Below are 19,424 nucleotides of genomic sequence, written 5' to 3'. Positions count from 1 at the left end.
TGGCTTTCCTTTCGCTTGAGTTGGCCCCTCCCCTGGCCACAACTTCCTTACTGCCCTTTTGATTGGATAGCTTGTATCCTTCCTCTACTCCCATTCAGTGAAGCAATTTTTAGATCTCACCTTAGTTAGCACATTTGCTGTCCCTTGCAAAACATCTTGGGGGATATTCACAAGAATGTGTGATGAACATCGCAAATTTATCTTAACGCAATTTTGCATATCGCAGTCTATTGCGACAAAATAACAACGTCTTAACGTACAATTCCCAACCTGACGGCACCATGCGATAGCAGCAGGATAGCACGCCGAATGACAGCGTAAAAATCAACGCAACACAAAAAAAATGCGAAACACGAACGCCCAAAACGTTGCGATGACCCAAAGCGCACTACAAAAATCAGCGACGGTGCTGCTATTCCCACGCATCATGTGGGAAAATGCACTATAAAAGCAACAAAAAATAAACACCAAAATCAAAGCAAAGTGTGTAGCACAATGGATGCATTCGGACCGAGTGCAGAGGACAACGCGAACCCCACAAACCCCATGGAGGACCAGCCAGGAACGCCGTGTTCGGGGAAGGGCAAGGAGAAGAGGAAGAGGAAGACGGGGTTCAGTCCGCAGAAAGTCCGGATCATCGTCACGGTGCTGACCGAACACTACCAACAACTCATCATCACCTCCACTATGGAAATATGGCAGTCCATCATCAACAACGTCAATGCAGTTGGAGTGTCGAGGAGGACAATGGAGGAGGTCAAGAGACGCTGGCATGACGTGGAACGCCAGACCAAACAGAAACTCGCCGCCAACAGGATGGCAGCAAATGCGACTGGAGGTGGGAGTCCAGCGCCACAGGAAGAGTTTGAGAAAATAGTGGCCACAGTCACCAGTGTGGAGACCGTGCAAGGAGTTGGGGGTCTGGACACAACTCGATATGACCTGACCCAACAGCAACAGGGTGAGTAACGACCAGGGACGGGGGGGGACGGGGGAGATGGGCACAATGGCACACATGCACAAACATGTGTAGCACACTGCACACGCTCAATGATAGTGGAACATGTCCCCGATACCTGTGGTACACTGCAGCATACATACGAACACGGAGTAGGGCCCCTTCCACAATGTGCACAAATGGGCCACCTCCACATCACCAACGCACCCATGCACATGTGCAGAATCCAGAAAAGCAGCAGCTCTGTGAGCCACATTGACTATGCAAGTGACACCCCATGACCGATAGCATTGCTGCAGTCACAATAATTGACATGGTGCACCATTCGACATTGAGGTGGCCCAGTGTGGATCATGTCCATTAAGGAGCAGGTCACACTCTGACACAGCCACGTGGGGGTAGAGTACACACATGGCAATGTAATACGGTATGTGACCTTCGAGGACCCTTTCACCTGCTCTTCCAAGAGTATGTCGTTTTCGAGTTCAAGGAACACCAGTGAGAGCCAATCCATTAACTGGTCTGGGAAGATGTGCTCCGTCCATGCCGTATCACCAATCGAAACACAGCCCAATAGGGGAGCGCCTCGATGTGGTCACTGCACACGAGGAGTTGTGCAATCTCCCTTGCACAACTGCCAGCACATACGCCAAAGATCAAGGCATCCATGCACCGGTATCCCGGTGACACTCCTGTTCATGGGCCAACAGGGGGCACTGTCAAGTCATAATCCAATTCTGCTACTGTTGCGTGGGATAGGCAGACCTCCATGGGATACTCGATTGTGCATGATCGACAGTGGAACCAGGGCTGGATGCAGGTGTCATAGGCAGACGGAAACTGATTCGCAACACTGCAACAGTGATCCCAACAGATGCAGCATTTGTGCACTGTACAGTTCCACGTGACATGGGTTGTGCATGTGCCCGGGATTGCCTGCCATTGCGTTTTTTGGTCTTGCAGCACCGGCAAACCTCAGATCGGCGGCAGTTGTGTGGGCGATATTAACCAATGTGTCAAGGGCATCCCTTGGAGGTGTAGCTAGAGCAGGGACAAGAGTGTGTGGGGTGTGGACATGTTGGTCTTTCATTAGCGCAGTACGTGGTGTGGGAGTCATCGGAGGCTGGTATGGTATCTCACGCAGGGTGTGCCAGCCGCATTCAGGACCAAGGTAGGAGGTTTGGTTGTCCTTCCGTCTTGTGCATTGAGACAAAGGAGTTTCATACCTAATTTCAATCTGACTACAGCTTGCATTTCCTAAATGTGATGTTGCTTTGGCGCTGACTTTGATGCCAGACCTTAGTTTGGGGTGCCTCAATTGCGAAACACACCCAGCAGTTGGCATGTATGAATGAGCCAAGGGCCCGATTGGCCTTGCGCTCCTTGTTTAGTCTCTCTCTTTCTCTCTCTCTCTGTCCTTTGATGAGTGCCTGACACATCTTTTTATCTTGGATATTGTCTTGCAGGCTGTGACTCATAGATTGTCCATGGATGCCCCGCCATGACTCTTCAGAATAGTTGTTTTGAGACAGATTTGAATGTGATTTTTTTTGGACTTTCAATGGTAACTGAATAAATCAGAATTTCTGTACTCACATGTATGTTGATTGTTGTAAAGGTGAGACATCAGGCGATTGCTTTTGTTCATAATTTCGTGACGTTGATGTGCAATATCTTGGTCGGGGAGAGGTGCGGGGGTGCACGTGGTAAGGCCCAGGGGAAGTTCTAGGGGTGGTGGCAGTGGGTGTTGTGGCCCTCTTGGGTTCGGGTCTGCATGATCAGTGGCTCCATGGCATCTGTTGTTCTTCAGGTGTGGCTCTGGGCTGGGCTCCCTTTTCGGGTGCAGGCTGTCGTCCGACTTTACACCAGGCCAGAGCAGGTGTTAATTTCCTGCTGCTAACGCGCCTTATCGCAGGTTTTGTGATCTTATCGCCGATCTTGCTGGTCGTTGAGGATGTTTCGGAGTGGTGTTGTCGCAGCTTTTTGCACTGGAACGCCTTTTCTGCATCTCATTAGTTGCCGGGGTCATCTGTGGAGATACTGGTGATATGTCCTGTTAGCACCAGCTTGTGAATGGGTAGATAAATTTATCGCGACTTTGGCTGCCATAAAATGCCGATAACTTGGCAAAAGCTCCGTGAGAATATGCCTCCTTGTTTTAGGTCGAGCCTGGGCAGCGCATGCAGTAGTGGAGTATGGCTTTGAAGACCAGCCCACATTATTAACTGGCTTGTGTCATTGTCCATCGTAAACACTGGCTTCTGAGTCGTTATTAGGCTGGTTAGTCCTTTCTTGTTGACAAACAGATGCTTTTTTTTGTCAAAGCCCCCATGCAGCGGTTTCACTTTAATATCGGACACGCCCCTTTCATTAAACGCGGCTTGGTTAAAGAAAGGGCCACGGCCTTCATAAATGTGAAAGCGCTGCGTGGGTGCTGGTAAAAAAATTATATTTGGAATGCAATAAGTCTCGCATTTGCGAGAGTTTAAGCTATTGCTTTGCCAATAGCTTAAACTCTTGTTAATACGAGACTTTTTGCATTTGTCCTCCTATCACCACAGCTTCTGCAAACTCAGGCGATAACACATTTGATATCTAGCCCCAGTCTGCTGCATTTGCATTGGCCCTACCGCACCGACCTGAGTTCAGTGGCCCGTCTCACATAGAGGTGCCTCGGTGTAATCAAAGGCCACTGGTTCCGGTACCAACATACCTCTATACCTGAAGAAATCAACCCATATTCTTTCTCTACCACCAAATCTGCCCTTGGAGTCCAACTGGCAGGTCCAATGCACTACATTTAGACAATCTGTTGCAGATGGGGCAGTAGATCGGTCCAAAGCTTTCATATCTACCTTCTAGCTAGGTAGTACAAGATAAAACAATAATGTGGCCTGCTCAAAAGATTATGCAAGCTCATGTCCACCTCCACCAGGACCAGCTCAGAAATTAGATTTACACAGGCCCCCGATTTCCTTAACAACTTTACCTACATCCTCCCAGAACACTGATCACAGGACAGGTGAAGAACAGATATTTATCATTAGCATTTTTTTTAAAACACACTGCCTACATCTGGGTAACCGGATCTTGCACAAACTTTGCAATCTTTAGAGGGGTCCTGTACAGACTGCTGAGGGTGAGAAAATGATTTTGCTTCAGTTTGACCGGCTTAACCACAGAGTACATCATCTTGAGAGACATATGCCACATACATTGTTACTCCATGTCCTGAATAATCTCCTCCCATATCAGATGTGGCGCCACCTTTTTTCTATCCCCTCCCTCAAGAAATGTCCAATAATTGGTGGACGACATTCTTACTCTTAGGCCTCACATCCTGCCATATCAGCTCAGCTTTGCGGTGGCCACCATCTCCTAGGTAACACTCGAAAACCAGGAAGACAGTTGCAAATATGTGAAACTCTATAATAAGCTTTTATTACTTACGAGGGTAACACCCCACGCACTGAAGACATCTCCACCCAGGTAGCTATTCTGGCTCTCTTCAAGGGAATGCTCAACGTAACGCGAAAACACTTTGGGGTACCCAGGGAGTTACAAATGGGTGCGAAATGCCAAGGATCTTCCTAACTCTAAACCATAGAGTCAGCGCAGCCTTTTAAACCTTTAATCATACTTTTTAAAAAATTGGGCTACCAAACTTATACAGCAAACCTGAAGATCTCGGCTCCCTAATCATCTCTGCTAAGATCACCCTCCAAGTTGAACTGTCTGGACCTCCCAGAAGCATCCTACAGTTTTTAAACTGAAAGGCCATGCAATACAGATCCAGGTCCAGCAGAGCAAGGCCCCCAGGACCCCCTTCACCATCTTACGCCTCAAAAATATTTCCATGCAAGCCTTGCCCTCCAAGCCCACTTAAAGCTTGTTATTTTGCCCTTAATCTTATCTATAGCTGATTTTGGAAACGTAAGTAGGATGCAGTTAAAGAGCTTGGTCATCTAAGGGAGTATTAACATTTCTGTCAAGTAAGTCATTAGCCTATAGATTGTTAATGGCAAATGCCTCCATCCAGCGATCAAGACATCAACTTCCTTTGCCACCCTCCCTAGGTTATGAGGCGGAACTGCCTCTAATGGGTTGACAATGGCTATGACCAGATATTTGATCTTGGCTGGTACCACCCCGGTCCAATCTGCCACATTCCAACACATAACTTCTGACTTGGAGGTGTTCAGTAGATAACCCGATAAGGCCCCAAACTCCTCCGCCAACCTTTCCACCCTGGGAATAGTCCAGATAGGGTCTGATGCACATACTACAAGATTGTCCGCAAATAGCACAATCTTACTGCTTGAATGCCTGGCATGGAAGACAATTACCTGAGCGTTCCTTCTAAGTAGCTGGCTGACTGGCTCAATATAAATATCAAAAAAGAGGGTGAAGAGAGGGCAGCCCTGTTGTGTGCCTTTCCGGATCTCAAAACTCCTAGTCAGTGACCCACTAAACAAAATTTGGGCTGACGAAATCTCGTACAGGCCCTGAAGAGTCATAATAAAACAAGAACTAAAACCCAATACTGCTAACTCCTCTGACAAGTAGGCCCAACATAATCCATCAAATACCTTGGCAGCATCTATTGTGACCACTGCCAAGCTAATCCCTGCCATGGGGCCAGGTCAACAGACCCGATCAACTTCTGGGTAAGCTCATGCATCTGCCTCTTTGAGATGAAACCCTTCTGATCTGGGTGCTTTAACTGAGGGGCTCATCAGGCCAACCTACCAGCAAAAATACTTGTAAAAACCGTATTGTCTGCATTCAATAAGGAAACTGCCCGATAAGAATTGGCTCTTCTGGGGTCTTAAGCAGGTTTTAAAATCAAGACAATCGTGACTTTCTTACATGATTCGGGGATCTGCACATTCCCATGATGCATTCAATTAAAAAATACCTACCACACTTGAACAATCTCATCATTTAACAGCTTATTAAGCTCCTGGGGATGGATGAGCCACCTTCCAATTCTTGATGCATGACTTGATCTGTGCCTCTAGCACTCTTTACCCCCCGCTGTAAGCCCGGGAAGATCCCCGCCCCATAACCATTACCTGAGCCTGTCCAAATCCAGCAATACCTTTTCTGCATACAAATGCCCCTGTATTTCCTCAGCCCTGTTTGACACATCTCCCTGGGAATTAACAAGAAGTTCCATGATGATATTTCTGGGTCTCTCAACCTTTGCTCTCCACACCAGTATGCACTGGCTCGTTCCCCATACTCAAGCTGTCTCATACATCTAACCTTCCATCTTTCCCTACACTTCCTATCCAGCTTGAGTTTAAAGTTTAACTGTGCCATTTCCAGCTGCTTAAATGCTCTTTGCCTATCTAATGCAGGTCTGCCTCCAATACCCCATTTCCTGCTCCAATCTAGGGAGTTCCACCTGCTCTGACGTTTTTAAAAATGCACCTGACTGCAAAACCCCTCTAATGAAGGATTTAAAACCATCCCAAATTATTCCTGGGGGGTGCTGAGCCAGCATTATCAAGAAAGAAATCAGTGCTGGCTTTTTTCAACCTCTAGATCCAACAGGAGAGCTCGATTTACCATCCACCTTGAATCCTGTCAACTACCTGGGTATTGGAGAAGGATTGTGAGGGCAGAGTGATCTGAAATGTGCCCAGGCATCTGATTGACTTCTTTTATTTAAACAGCTAAATCTCTATCATCGAAAAAGTAGTCCAGCTGAAGGGCTAATTCACCTAGGAATCTGGAGCCAGTGCCTTGATGCTGGCTAAAAATCTCGAGACACAGGAATCCTTTGGTCATTGACAAGGGGCAGCAGCAACAGGAAATACAAAGAATCCATTAGGTTTGCACCCCTGGAGCCCCTCAATGAGAACATTTGATGGCACCTGCCATGAACAACTTTGGCTGATGGAAGAAATCCCTCTTGGAGATCTACCAGGCCATATTTAACATTCTAGAAAAAAAAATAGCCCAGCACACTTTTGTACAACAGTATTATGACGATATAATAATCATTTGGAAGAGATTAGACCAAAGATGAGTCGATGTTGTAGTTATTTCACTTCTTTATTCAGTTCTTTTTTTAAAAAACTTTTGAGACCACCAACGCGTTTCGTACCCTCCAGGGACTTCTTCAATGCTTGTGTTGTATCAATGGACAGGTTTTAATAGCTTTGTTTACTCATCAGTAATGTCAAGTTATGACGATAAAGTTTTCAGGTTTTTTAAAAGAGAGAATGATGCTCCATTCAATTATTTATGGGGATTAACGGTGTACCCCCTAGAAGTTTTCTCATTGAAAGGCAAAGTGTCCTTTACTCAGAAGGATGTAACCAAACGAACAGCGTTCGTTTGGTGAGTCTTATGAGTAAACAAAGCTATTAAAACCTGTCCATTGATACAACACAAGCCCTGAAGAAGTCCCTGGAGGGGACGAAACGCGTTGGCGGTCTCAAAAGTTTAAAAAAAAAAGAACTGAATAAAGAAGTGAAATTACTACAAGATCGACGCATCTTTGGTCTAATCTCTTCCAAATGATTATTATATCGTCATAATACTGTTGTACAAAAGTGTGCTGGGCTATTTTTTTTTGTATATTTGGTTTGTAGAAGCAGGTTTTGACTTGCCTCACAACTTTGCGGTGGTAAAGGGAATTGTGCCTCCAGCCCCTTGTTGCACCTTTTCTTGATAACACAGAAGCAACTTTGACATTAGTGCAGGCACCTATGCTCCAATTCCTTTCCTTTGTTGCAAGCCAGATTTAACATTCTCCAGGCTCTCGCTACAGAAATGGTGTCCAGCCCCAGCAGCCAGAGGAAAGCCACAATTGTAGCCAACATTTTGATATTGGCATAGGGAGCAGGATGAAGACCAAACAGCAGCACTGTAAAATGTTAGTGCATTCCTTAGACAAATGCGCGCAGGAATCTCTGATGCTGAGAAGTCACACACATATGGAATTCTGCATTGATGAGGTCAATTATCACCTTTGAGTATCTGACTGCCATCACAGAAAAGATCAATATTTTATAATTTCTCTATCTTGAAGGTGATGGATTGTACTGCACTTTACCTATTCATTTTGATCCCTTCCATGAATTTATGGACCACGAACAGTATGGAGTACAACTCTCTCTCCTGTTTTTCAAAAGAACCCAGCATCACAGCTCCCTTCAACTGCAGGTCCTGGATTACTGAAGAGAAATGCCCCCTTGTTATACACTATTGTTCAGAAGTTGGTAGGACTCTTTAGTCCAGTGTAAAAGAGATAGATTCTATCTGAAAACCCACCTGGGCCATTTTGAGTACCCAAGTATTGAAGGCATATGTCGGCCAGGGCCTGCGTGAGGAAGCGGGACAAGTTTCAGGGAGAGGGATGTACTAAGCAAGAGGGAAATTCATATTCTCCTGAATTCATGAAAGCTCTCCTTTCCAAATGAACTGCCCATGCACTCCTCGGGCGCTGCATCCTTTTCACCTAGCTCAGAATCAGTCAAATATGAAGCAGTGCTTCAATCAAGGGTTACATCATCCTCGTGGAAGCAATCTTAGGCTTTTTTACTGAGGGCAAACATAGCTTCCAATGGTATTTGATCCAAAGGTTTATCCATCCTGGCAACACCTGCTGTGCGTGTGAGGAGTACAGGGAAAAAGTGATAAAGATGAGAAAGAGGACAACATAACAATGCTAGGATTGTAGGAGCTGTCCCCCCTTATCCCTGGAAACACCATGAAGCAGTCCACTACAAAAAAAACACTAACTGGGGGGAAACACACTTATCAAATCTGGCAGCCAGGTTAAAATGAAACCACGCATAGACACCACAAAACCAGGCAACCCAGGCCTTGAAGCAGGAGAAATAGGACTTTATTCACCAGAAGGCTGAAGAGAGTAAATAATCCAAAACAAAAGCTCTACCTGCAGCTTGGGCTTTAGGTACAGGTAGAGCTTACAGAGGTAGACTGGGTGAGTCCAATTAAGAGATCAAAGCAGAGCAAAGACATCAATAAGCACTGTCAGTGATCCCCACTCAGAGCTAGTGCTTCTGAGGTCCCAGAGCCAGCAGACTATGCCACCGTTACATAGAGTGATAGGGATCAGTTTAACAACTTCGGAATTGTTGATCTCAAAGCTATAACTGTAAATTGCGACATGAAGTGCAATTGGATCACCCACAACAGGGAGGATGTGGAATTGGACGTCTGAGCCCAGCACGGGCCTTTACTGCTAAGGCTGCTCCTCTCCATCAGAAGCAGGAAAAAAGAGGATACTGAGAATAGCAGTCCAGGTATAGTGCCAGTAGGGTACACATAGTTTTCATTTATTCCCTGAGTTTAGAGTTTTCTGTCTCATGGTGGGATTAACCTCTCAAGAAATGACAGGGATGAGGTAGAGGGAAGAAGAGGTAATGATTACGCAGACAAGAGGGAAGGAAAGGTGAGTTGAACAAAGAAGTAGGGGCAGAAGGCCTATGAGAACAATATGCAAACCACTGAGGGACTCATGTGCATAAGCAAAACATGTGAGTCCTACTTATGTTAACAATAAAGACAAGAAAACTAATTTAAAAAAGGTTTGGGAGGAAAATAAAAAAAATGCGTCCACTCAAAACAACAGTATCCTGTCAGCTCACAATATAAGGTTCATTAGCCAAAACAACCTAAAACTCACCAATCCAGCAGTATTAATTCACAACCAGGAATGCTGCCTTTCATGTCAATGGAGCACTATGAGAACAACATTTGGGGCTTCATGTAGAACTATGCAGATCAGAATCAAGCTACCTGGGTGAGATAGGCAACATCTTCACTGTCTCAAAAGGGGGTGGGCCACGCAATTTAGAGTTCTCCATCTGAAGCTTGAAAAATATTTACCAAATATTCTGCACTGAAATGCATCAGCGGCTCCTTTGTTAATGCAGAGGAGCGCCGCCCACGGCAAATTGAAGCATAAAAAATATAATCATAATAAGCAATGTTAATATTATTTTATTTTTAATCCTGCAGGCAGCAGAGCTTCTGAGCTAGTAGGGAAGAGCCATCCTGACAGACAGAGGCTACAGCAGGGGGAGGAGGAGTGGTGTGCTAGGCAAATGCGCATGTCGGTTTGGCCGACTGTCTTAGAATGGCCAAACTGACATGCACAATTAGCAGCCTCCAACCCAAGCGGTGTTGCGCAGCTGGGTGGAGCACAGGCACAAGCTCCCAGTCACTGTGCAAGTTTGATATCAGCCCACTCAGACCAATCCAGATGCTGGGTAATAGTATTACCAGCATGAGAGCAGCGTCTGGATTGGCATAGGGATGTCTGGGAGCATGTCTGCACTGCACCCCCATGGACTGCCAGGAGTTGGAGTGAAACCACAGGTCTGCATGGGCGACGCCTGGATTGTCAGACCCAGAGAGCCTTGCTATCTCACGGGGTACCCAGACCCCGGGGTACCAGGATTGTAGGACCCCTGGAGCCCAGCAGCACTAAGTTCTAGAGATCTAAGCCCCCCTGGTCTGGGAGTGAGGACATGAGGATTGTAGCTCCAAAGACGACATAGCCTGGAGGGTGCAACAGTACTCCCTTTTTGTGGCATTCCATTTTTAGTACCGATGGTAAAAGATGATCCACCTTTAAGAGCTTGTTATGGAAGAAGTGCGTTCTGAGTGTAAATATATACCCTGCTACAGTGTGATCCAATTAGAAAACCCGCTCTGCTCCAACTGATTGTTTTCATTGTGATTACTCAGCTCTACTTTCAAGAGGATTAACGGTAATGATGTTGTTTCTCTTAATTTGGATTTGTGGAGTGTTTTCCACGCATGAGCAGGGGATCAGGGTATGATGTTTGGCCCCCACATGCGATCTTATCACAGTGCTTTATGTTGTTGGGACTCATAGCTTTTGCACTGGATAGAACAACAGAACTGCAGATATCAGAATGCACCACTGTGGGTTGGACAGTTCCTGAAACCCATGGCTCAAACTCCAGGATGTAGTTAAAGACCCTGGCGTGTCACCTAATCATTAGCATGTTTGTGTTCAGTTTTTTTAATTTTGTAAATGTATTGACGTGCTGCCACTCCTGAGCACAGAGCTGGGTTATAGCTGTTGGGGTAAGCCTTTTTTTTAAAGCGTTTTATACTATTTTAAAACTTCTCATAATATTTTAAAACTTTTAAAACTTGTGTTTCACTGTGTGTAATTGCAATCACTTTTACCATGTGTTCCCGCTGCCCGTCTGAAACTCCTTTGTAGCTGGCAGCACGCTGGTTGGTCCCTGCAAGTCAGAGCAGGGCCGCCATTTCGATTAGCGGGCTAGTTGTTCAGCCCGACAGTACAAATGGGTGCACTGACATAACCGCGCAGCGCTGCCATCTCCTGAGCACAGAGCTGGTTTATAGCTCTTGGAGGAAGCTCCTTTCTAGCTGGCAGCACGCTAGTTGGTCCCCGCAAGTCATTTTGGTTAGCGAGCTAGTTGTTCAGCTCAACAGTACAAGGGGGGCTTGGGGGAGGGAGCTGACTGCAGGGAGGTCCCCTCCCCCGGGCGGTTTGGGAGGGCTGCAAGAGGTTTCCAGAAGTTGCTGGAATGTTCTGGCATTTGGGCTGGCCTAGTAGGACTGGCCAGCCCAATTATAAGTTCACCTGTCCCCGCCTCCTAGCAACCATTTTAGGTTTGGTGACCTGGTGGCTAGGAGGGCTTGTAGCGTTTTTTGTGAAGAGAGATTTGTTAGGTGTTTTTACGTGCTTTTAGGTAAATTGTATTGTTTCCTGTGGCAGTTATTTACGGAGATGGAGGACTATCGCGTTTTGGAGGCCATGCGACTGCTGTCGGAAGCAGGTCGCATGGATTTGTTGGTGGGAGGGGGGCCGGCGTGCCCCCAGCGCCAGGCCTCCGCCGGCGTGTCCGCTGCTGTGTTGGCGTGTTCCTCGCCTAAAAAGAGGCGTTCAGGCCAGGTAAGTGAAAGGGGCCGGTCCCGTACGAGGAAGCCGGCCCCTTCATTGCAGGTGCGTGTGGTGGCAGGGGAGGGGGGAGCCCCGGTATCTTTGGGCGCTCCCGTGGTTAGTGTGGGTGACGCGCGTCCGGCCCCCGTAGTTCGCCCTCGGTTGCAGGTTGGGGCGGGAGGTCCTCAGGCGGCAGGGCAGAAGGCTTCCAGGCAGACGGGTGAGGCGGCAGGCGCGCTTGCGGTTTCTTCAGCGGGGCGGGTGGGACACGGCTTGGATGCTGAAGCGCTCGCTTCAGATTATGTTTTAACGGCCAAGCGGGGGAGGGGGGGCGGAGAGGGAGTAAGAAGCGCTCTGCTTCTGACCCCATAGGGGAGCGTCGCGTGGAGCCTGAGCTCGTTGTGTCTGCGCGAGGGGAGCGCAGGGGCTCTGTTCAATTTGAAGTTTGTCATGGGGCAGCTCAGCAGCACGATCTGCCGGATTTGAATGTTGCACAGCGTTTTGTGGCAGAGACACAGCTTACTGTTGACCCAAGCGCTAGAATGTTGTTAAACCCTTCAAACCTTTCTGTACCTGGGATAAATGTGGCTGATATTAGGGTTTCCAGCCAGTCTGTATCAGGTGGGATGGGAAGGCAGGTTGGTTTGGAGCCTCATGCTGGCCAGGTTGTTTTTTCACATGATGTTGGTACTGCACATGGGGATTTGGACAGTAATGTGGGCAGCCCTTTATTATTCTCTACCCCTGGTTCTTCTGTGGGTGCTGCTTTGTCTGTTGGAGGGGGATCCAGGGGGGAGGGTGAGTGGGCCCAGATGGGTGAAAGTAGTTCTATGTCTGGTGTTGTTTTGGGCCAGGATTGTTCACGGTCAGGGGGTTTTGTGTTTCCTGGTTTTCAGGAGGGGAGTGACCGTTTGCAGAGGGATGGCAGGAGAGTGTCACAGGGGGGTCATGGAGCCTTTCCTTGTGAGAGTCGTGGGTCAGGATCTGTGCATGGCCCAGGGTTGGGGGGACTTGGAAGGGCTGGTGTGGATGACTTTGTGAGGTTTTCTCATCCTGGTGTGAGGTTTGCAGGGGCTGTGGGTTTCCCGAGCACGTTTTTGGGGCGTGAGGGGATTTCCAAGCAAGTGAGTGGGGGGCCTGTTCAAGGGGTTAGGGATGTGGCCCCAAGTTGGGCTGGGGATGCTAGAGGTCCTTATCTTATGTTTGGTTCTCCTGGATGGGAGCATTTCGGTACGGCAGGTTTGGCGCAGCGTGGTTTTCACAAGGATATTGAGGGCCAAGTGGGGGGTGCGGAGGCCCCTCTTCAGGCCCCTTCTTCAGCGGCGGCGGGCGTTAACTTGGATGAGAGTGATGATGAAGAGATGATAGGCGACTCTCCGACTAGGGGAGTGCCTTTGAGGGGCTGTATTAGGGGGCGTTCTTTGGAGAGGTTTCAGGGGGCGGTTGTTGATGCTAATTTACAGAGGTCAAGGTCTGTTTCAGGTGTTGTATTTAGGGACCCTAGCACACCAGTCCAAACTTTTTCTTTTCAGGATAGGAATAGGTGCGGCGGTCCAGACTTGGCAGGGAGCGGTCCAGTCCACTTTCGCCAGGGGGAAGCGAGGAGAATGCCTAGCGCGGCCCTCTCGGTTCCACCGAGGGAACCCGCCGCGGCCAGCACACGAGGGTCTGGCGTGACCCCGCTGGCCCCAACGAGTAGCAGGTATAGGTGTCCTACCTTGCCGGCGGCTATGGAGCCGCAGAGTCAACGCAAGGGGAGCCACAGGCGTGGACAGTCTGCTCCCCCACATGGAGGTTCTTCAAAAACATTTACATGTAATATTGTTGATACCGGGTTAGGTAAGACCCGCGGTGATGTGTTGCCTACTGGTTTGGATTCAGTGGTCCTGGACTATGAAGATGATAGTCCCGAGGAGGGTGAATTGCGGGACGTGCAGGGGGGGGTGCCCTCTCATGCTTCTTATAGTGTTTTTCAGGCTCCAGTGGTTCAGAGTCAAGTGCCAGTGAGAAGAGAGCACGGCCCATCGGTCAGGGCGCCTCGCAGACAAGACACATTGACTTCAGCGCCACGGGTGGAGCCTTCGAGAGTGGTCTCTCTTTTGCCAGGTGAGCAGTTAGCTGCACAGGCCAAACCTACTATGGTGTCTGTGGGCACAGGAGAAGAAACTGTTGTTGTTGTTGGTGAAGGGAGATTGTGCAAAGGACGTTACGTGAAAGACTCTGCTGTGGGCACTGATGATGTTGTTGAAATTACAAATAAAGTGGAGAGTGGTACTACCACTGGTGCTTCCAGTGCGGTTAAGGAGCCTTTGGCCAGTAAAGAATTAAAAATCAAAAAGTTACCTTATATGGGGGTCACAAAGCCTTTGGGTGCTCATTTGATGTTAACGACAAAAGAACGTATTTGGAACGGTGAGTATGTGGAACTCCTTAAGCTGTTACACCGGGAAGTCCGGTCAAAAGAGGGGTCTAAAGAGGAAGAGTTTGAGTTGGCTAAACGTCCTAGAGTTCCCCTGACCATTGAAAATTGGACAGCTGCGTTCCTTATTTATGCGAGTGTATACTGTGAAAATTTCCCTGAGCGCAGCGTGTCCCTTTTTAAATACATGGATGTTATACGCAAGGCGCAGATTACTGGAGGGGGGTTTGCCTGGTCACAATATGATGAGGAATTCAGAGCCAGGATGGCTTGGGACCCGGAGGCTAAGTGGGGGGAGCTTGATCTTGACTTATGGCAGCATACCATGGGATCTGCGTCAGGGGGGGAAGTCTATTTTTACAGCGAGTGGTTTTCCTTTAGTTTACCGGCCCTTTCAGGGCAAGCCCACCCGGGGAGGGGTGGGAGCTACTTCAACCATGCAGACAGGGACTGGCACCTGCTGGGAGTTTAACAAGGGATCTTGTACCAGAGAATATTGTAAGTTTAAACATGAATGCTCTGGCTGTGGTAGGAGACACCCATTTTCCAGATGTTGGGATAACCAGCCAGCAGGCAGCCAACAAGGGAAACAGGGGGGTGCAGGTGGTTCAGGGACGACTTCACAGTTTTCAGGGGGTAGGGGAGCCAGAGGTGCTAAGGGTGCTGGGTCCAAGGGCTCGTACACCGGTTAAGTTGGAAAGGTTGCGCCTTGCGCTTAGAGACTATGAGGACGTAGCAGTTAAAAAGAAATTGTTGGATGGCTTTGAATTTGGTTTTCGGCTTGGTTACATGGGAGAAAGGGAGAGGAGATGGTCTGCCAATTTAAAATAAGCATCTGAGCATAGTGCAGTGGTGCAGGAAAAGCTAAATAAAGAGGTACATGAAGGAAGGATGGCTGGCCCTTTTCCTGATTGGCCGATCCTTAATTTAATTATATCACCTGTTGGAGTGGTCCCGAAGAAAGATCCGGGACAGTTCAGGCTTATTCAGCACTTATCATGGCCAGAAGGGTCGTCTGTCAATGATTTTATTGACCCAGAGGCTGTTTCAGTCTCTTATTCCTCGGTTGACGTGGCCATGTCACTTGTTGTGACCGCGGGCGCAGCTGCTGAGATGGCCAAGTGTGATATCAAGTCTGCTTTTCGGCTGTTGCCTGTCCACCCGGATGACTGGTGTCTCCTGGGTATTCATTTTGCAGGACAATGGTATGTGGACAAGGCTTTGCCGATGGGTTGCTCCATTTCATGTGCCCTTTTTGAGTGTTTTAGTACTTTTCTACAATGGTACTTTACTCAGCAGTCCTGTCACTCACTGGTAACGCACTACCTAGATGACTTTTTCTTTGTCGGATCCCCGGGCTCCACGGAGTGCCAGTCTGCTCTGGACACTTTCCAAGGGCTCATGGAGGATCTGGGAGTTCCTTTGGCTCCCGAGAAAACGATGGGTCCTGCCACTGTTTTGTCCTTTTTAGGTATTGAGATTGATTCTGTGGCAATGTGTGCTCGCCTGCCCGAGGACAAAAAAGTGAAAATGCTGGAGTTACTGGAGGCCATGTTATCAAAAAGGAAAGTGTTGGTGAAAGATGTTCAGGTGCTACTAGGCCATCTCAATTTTGCCTGTAGGGTGGTGAGGGCGGGCAGGACTTTCTGTCGAAGATTGGGCAGGGCTCTTGCAGGTCATCAGTTGCCTCACCATCGTGTTCGTTTGTCTGCTGGTGTCAAAGAGGATTTGAGAATGTGGAAATTTTTTCTTTCCTCCTTTAATGGTGTTCCTTTGGTGCGGGACCTTGACTTTCAGTGGGATGTGCAGATGTTCTCGGATGCTGCTGGCAGTGATGGTTTCGGGCTGTATTGGAATGGAAGATGGTGCGCTGAACGTTGGCCGGATGAGTGGTTGAATGGAGGTTGCAGCATTACCTTTTTAGAGCTTTTCCCTTTGCTAGTGGCTTTGACCCTGTGGGGGGAGGAACTGGCACACAAGAAGGTGCTTTTTCGTGTGGATAACATGGCTGTAGTGGAGATCGTGAACAGACAGTCTGCCAGGGATGAACAGGTATTGAAGCTCATGAGAGTCTTCGTGCTGGGTTGCTTGAAACACGACATTCATTTTCGTGCTTTGCACATCCCTAGTGTGGACAATGACATTGCGGATGCTCTGTCTCGTTCACAGTGGGGGAGATTCCGTGGACTGGCGAGAGACGCAGACAGAACTCCGACCCCGATGCCGATTCATCTGTGGCACGTAGGCAAGGTCGGGTCGTACAACTGGTGGTAGGTTCTTTGTCTGTGTCTACGCGTTCCGCTTATTCTCTGGCCTGGAGGGAGTTTCTGGAATCCGGTGCTTCTAGGCACGAAGAAGCTTGGCGCCGTTCTGAGGATGTGGTGAATTTCATTTTAGACCTAATGGATAGAGGATTGACCAAAGTAACCATTGCGGGGAAATTAGCAGGGATAGCTTTTATGGGTAAGTTGTTGTGGGGTTATTCCCAGACAGCGGGGAAAATAGGCAGAAGGATGCTTGAGGGTTGGGCCAGAGAGCAAGGACATACTACTAGACTTAGGGCTCCTTTATCTTGGCAGGTCCTAGCTAGGTTGATCACTATTCTACCTTCTGTTTGTTCAGATGACTTTGAGTCATGTTTATTTTCCATGTTGATGGTGTTCATGTTTTTTGGAGCTTTCAGGGTTTCGGAGTTGTTGGGTTCGAAACACAAGTGTGGTCTATGCTGGCGGGATGTTTTTTGTTCAGAAGAGGGGGTGCATGTTTGGCTGGCCAGCTCCAAAACCGATCAGACGAAGAAGGGGAAAGGTGTGTGGTTGCAGGCGCGTGCTCCAAGGCTTACTTGCCCTTTACTGTTGGCGCGGCGCTGGCGTTCACTTTGTGGGGGTGGTGATGAGGCGCTTGTTTTTCAGCATATTGATGGCACCCCTGTTACAACATACCAATTTCGAATGGTTTTGCGTAAGGCTTTGCAGCACTTGGGACTGGATGGGAACTTGTATGGGACACACTCTTTCAGGATTGGTGCTGCAACCGAAACCTTCAACAGAGGTTGGACTGACAGAGATATCATGAGATTGGGGCGTTGGTCTTCAAACTGTTTTCAGTGCTACGTGAGGAGTCCTGCGGAGGAGGCGCATGCGTCATCTTCCTTCCCATGAGTTCTAACTCTGTTTTCTCTTGTAGGATCGGTTGCTGGGCCTCGTTCTCCTGTGGTGACAGTTTGGATAGTTGGGCATTCCTTCGTGAAGTGGGCCCGAGTCCAGGCGGCACAAAGTTACTTTGGAGAACTCCTGGGTTTTAATGATCGAATGTTTAATGTGGTTTGGAAGGGGAAAGGTGGGATGCTCTGGAGAGAGTTAATCCCTTGTCTTAACAGCAATATGGTGGGCGGTCTATGTCCTGATATCTTGGTCATCCATCTGGGGGAGAACGATCTCTGTACTACCAACGGTGTGGTCTTACTTAGAGCTATTAAAAGGGATCTGGGCCTTATTAAGGATCTTTGGGCTGGGTGCCATGTCTTTTGGACGGAATTGATACAGCTTAGGATCTGGAGAGGGGCAGTTAATCCCAGGGCTGTGGACAGAGCCAGGAAGAAGGTCAACTCTGAAGTTTCCCGCTGCTGCCCTGGTCTAGGTTTTAGCAGGATTTCCCATAGTGAAATTAAATTTGAGACGGTGGAATTTTTCAGAGATGATGGTGTCCATTTGTCCAGAGTTGGAATGGACCTATACTTGTTAGAGTTACGAGAGGTTTTGGCGCGTTCGCTTGCTATGCAGCGTTAGTATTGGTACGGTTGCTGTTTCTAGTTTCCTATTTGGGGGGGCAGAAAGGGAGGTGGGTAGTTTCTCTCCCCCCCTACCTTTCTGGGTGGCGGGGTTTTTGGTTGCATCGGTGCAGTTTATGGTAGATTGTTTGATGAGTATTGGATCGATGCTTTGATTGACAGGTTCAGGGGAATGTTGGTCATTGTTTGACCGTTCAGGTTTTGGGGGTTATTGGCAGGAGTGAAGGGTCAGGCAGGGTTTATGGTTATAGAGGGCCTGGATTTCAATATGTGATTGGGGGTTGATGAATAAAGGTTTTAATGATGACGTAATGATTTAATTAATGACGTAATGTTTTATTGTTGATGTGATGTTTATAATGTTGTTGTAATGTAATGCTGTATTGTTGGGTGGGGGTGGGGCCAAAGAATGTTAGGGGAGGGGGTGGGGGGCGGGGTTTGTAGTTAATTATTTATTTAGTGAGGTATAGTTTTGTAAGGCGTTGCCAAGGTTTATATTTGTAATGTGCACCTGTTTCCTAATAAAGCGGCCTTTTACACACTCAGAACAATCTCGGTCTACTTTACTCCCACCCCTCGCCCTCCCTCCCAAGGGGGGCTTGGGGGAGGGAGCTGACCGCAGGGAGGTCCCCTCCCCCGGGCGGTTTGGGAGGGCTGCGAGGGGTTTCCAGAAGTTGCTGGAATGTTCTGGCATTTGGGCTGGCCTAGTAGGACTGGCCAGCCCAATTATAAGTTCACCTGTCCCCGCCTCCTAGCCACCATTTTAGGTTTGGTGACCTGGTGGCTAGGAGGGCTTGTAGCGTTTTTTGTCCCAACCTCCCTCCCATTTATTATCCCTTTTTTGGGTTTTTTGCTTTTTTCATTTTTCCAGCTAGGATTTTTCTCCCCCCTTTTAATTTTTTAACTTTAGTTTTATTAAAGGCTGTTTTCTTGGATATAGGTGTGCAGGGGTTTTTTCTTGTGCTTTGTACTGTCGCTAGGAACAGGTGCTGTGCGGGGTTTTTGGTTGCATCGGTGCAGTTTATGGTAGATTGTTTGATGAGTATTGGATCGATGCTTTGATTGACAGGTTCAGGGGAATGTTGGTCATTGTTTGACCGTTCAGGTTTTGGGGGTTATTGGCAGGAGTGAAGGGTCAGGCAGGGTTTATGGTTATAGAGGGCCTGGATTTCAATATGTGATTGGGGGTTGATGAATAAAGGTTTTAATGATGACGTAATGATTTAATTAATGACGTAATGTTTTATTGTTGATGTGATGTTTATAATGTTGTTGTAATGTAATGCTGTATTGTTGGGTGGGGGTGGGGCCAAAGAATGTTAGGGGA

The 19,424-nt window shown here is 48.0% G+C and overlaps 2 protein-coding genes across 2 annotated transcripts in view; one reads left to right on the top strand and one right to left on the bottom strand.

The window, feature by feature from the left end:
* The window catches only part of TEX14 (testis expressed 14, intercellular bridge forming factor), a 1,917,691-nt gene that overhangs the window by 145,300 nt on the left and 1,752,967 nt on the right, over nucleotides 1–19,424 (bottom strand). The window lies entirely within an intron of this gene.
* On the top strand, nucleotides 13,619–18,126 carry LOC147730216 (uncharacterized). The gene is made up of 2 exons (XM_086958527.1): nucleotides 13,619–13,994; nucleotides 17,494–18,126. The coding sequence occupies exons 1-2, from the start codon at nucleotides 13,619–13,621 to the stop codon at nucleotides 18,093–18,095; spliced, it is 978 nt and encodes a 325-aa protein (XP_086814653.1). The 3' UTR covers nucleotides 18,096–18,126.

Source organism: Lissotriton vulgaris, chromosome 2_1 (assembly GCF_964263255.1).
Source record: "Lissotriton vulgaris chromosome 2_1, aLisVul1.2, whole genome shotgun sequence".
In the NCBI taxonomy this organism is placed as follows: domain Eukaryota; kingdom Metazoa; phylum Chordata; class Amphibia; order Caudata; family Salamandridae; genus Lissotriton; species Lissotriton vulgaris.
The sequence above is the reverse complement of the archived record's forward strand: the minus strand, read 5'-3'. Positions and strand labels throughout refer to the sequence as shown.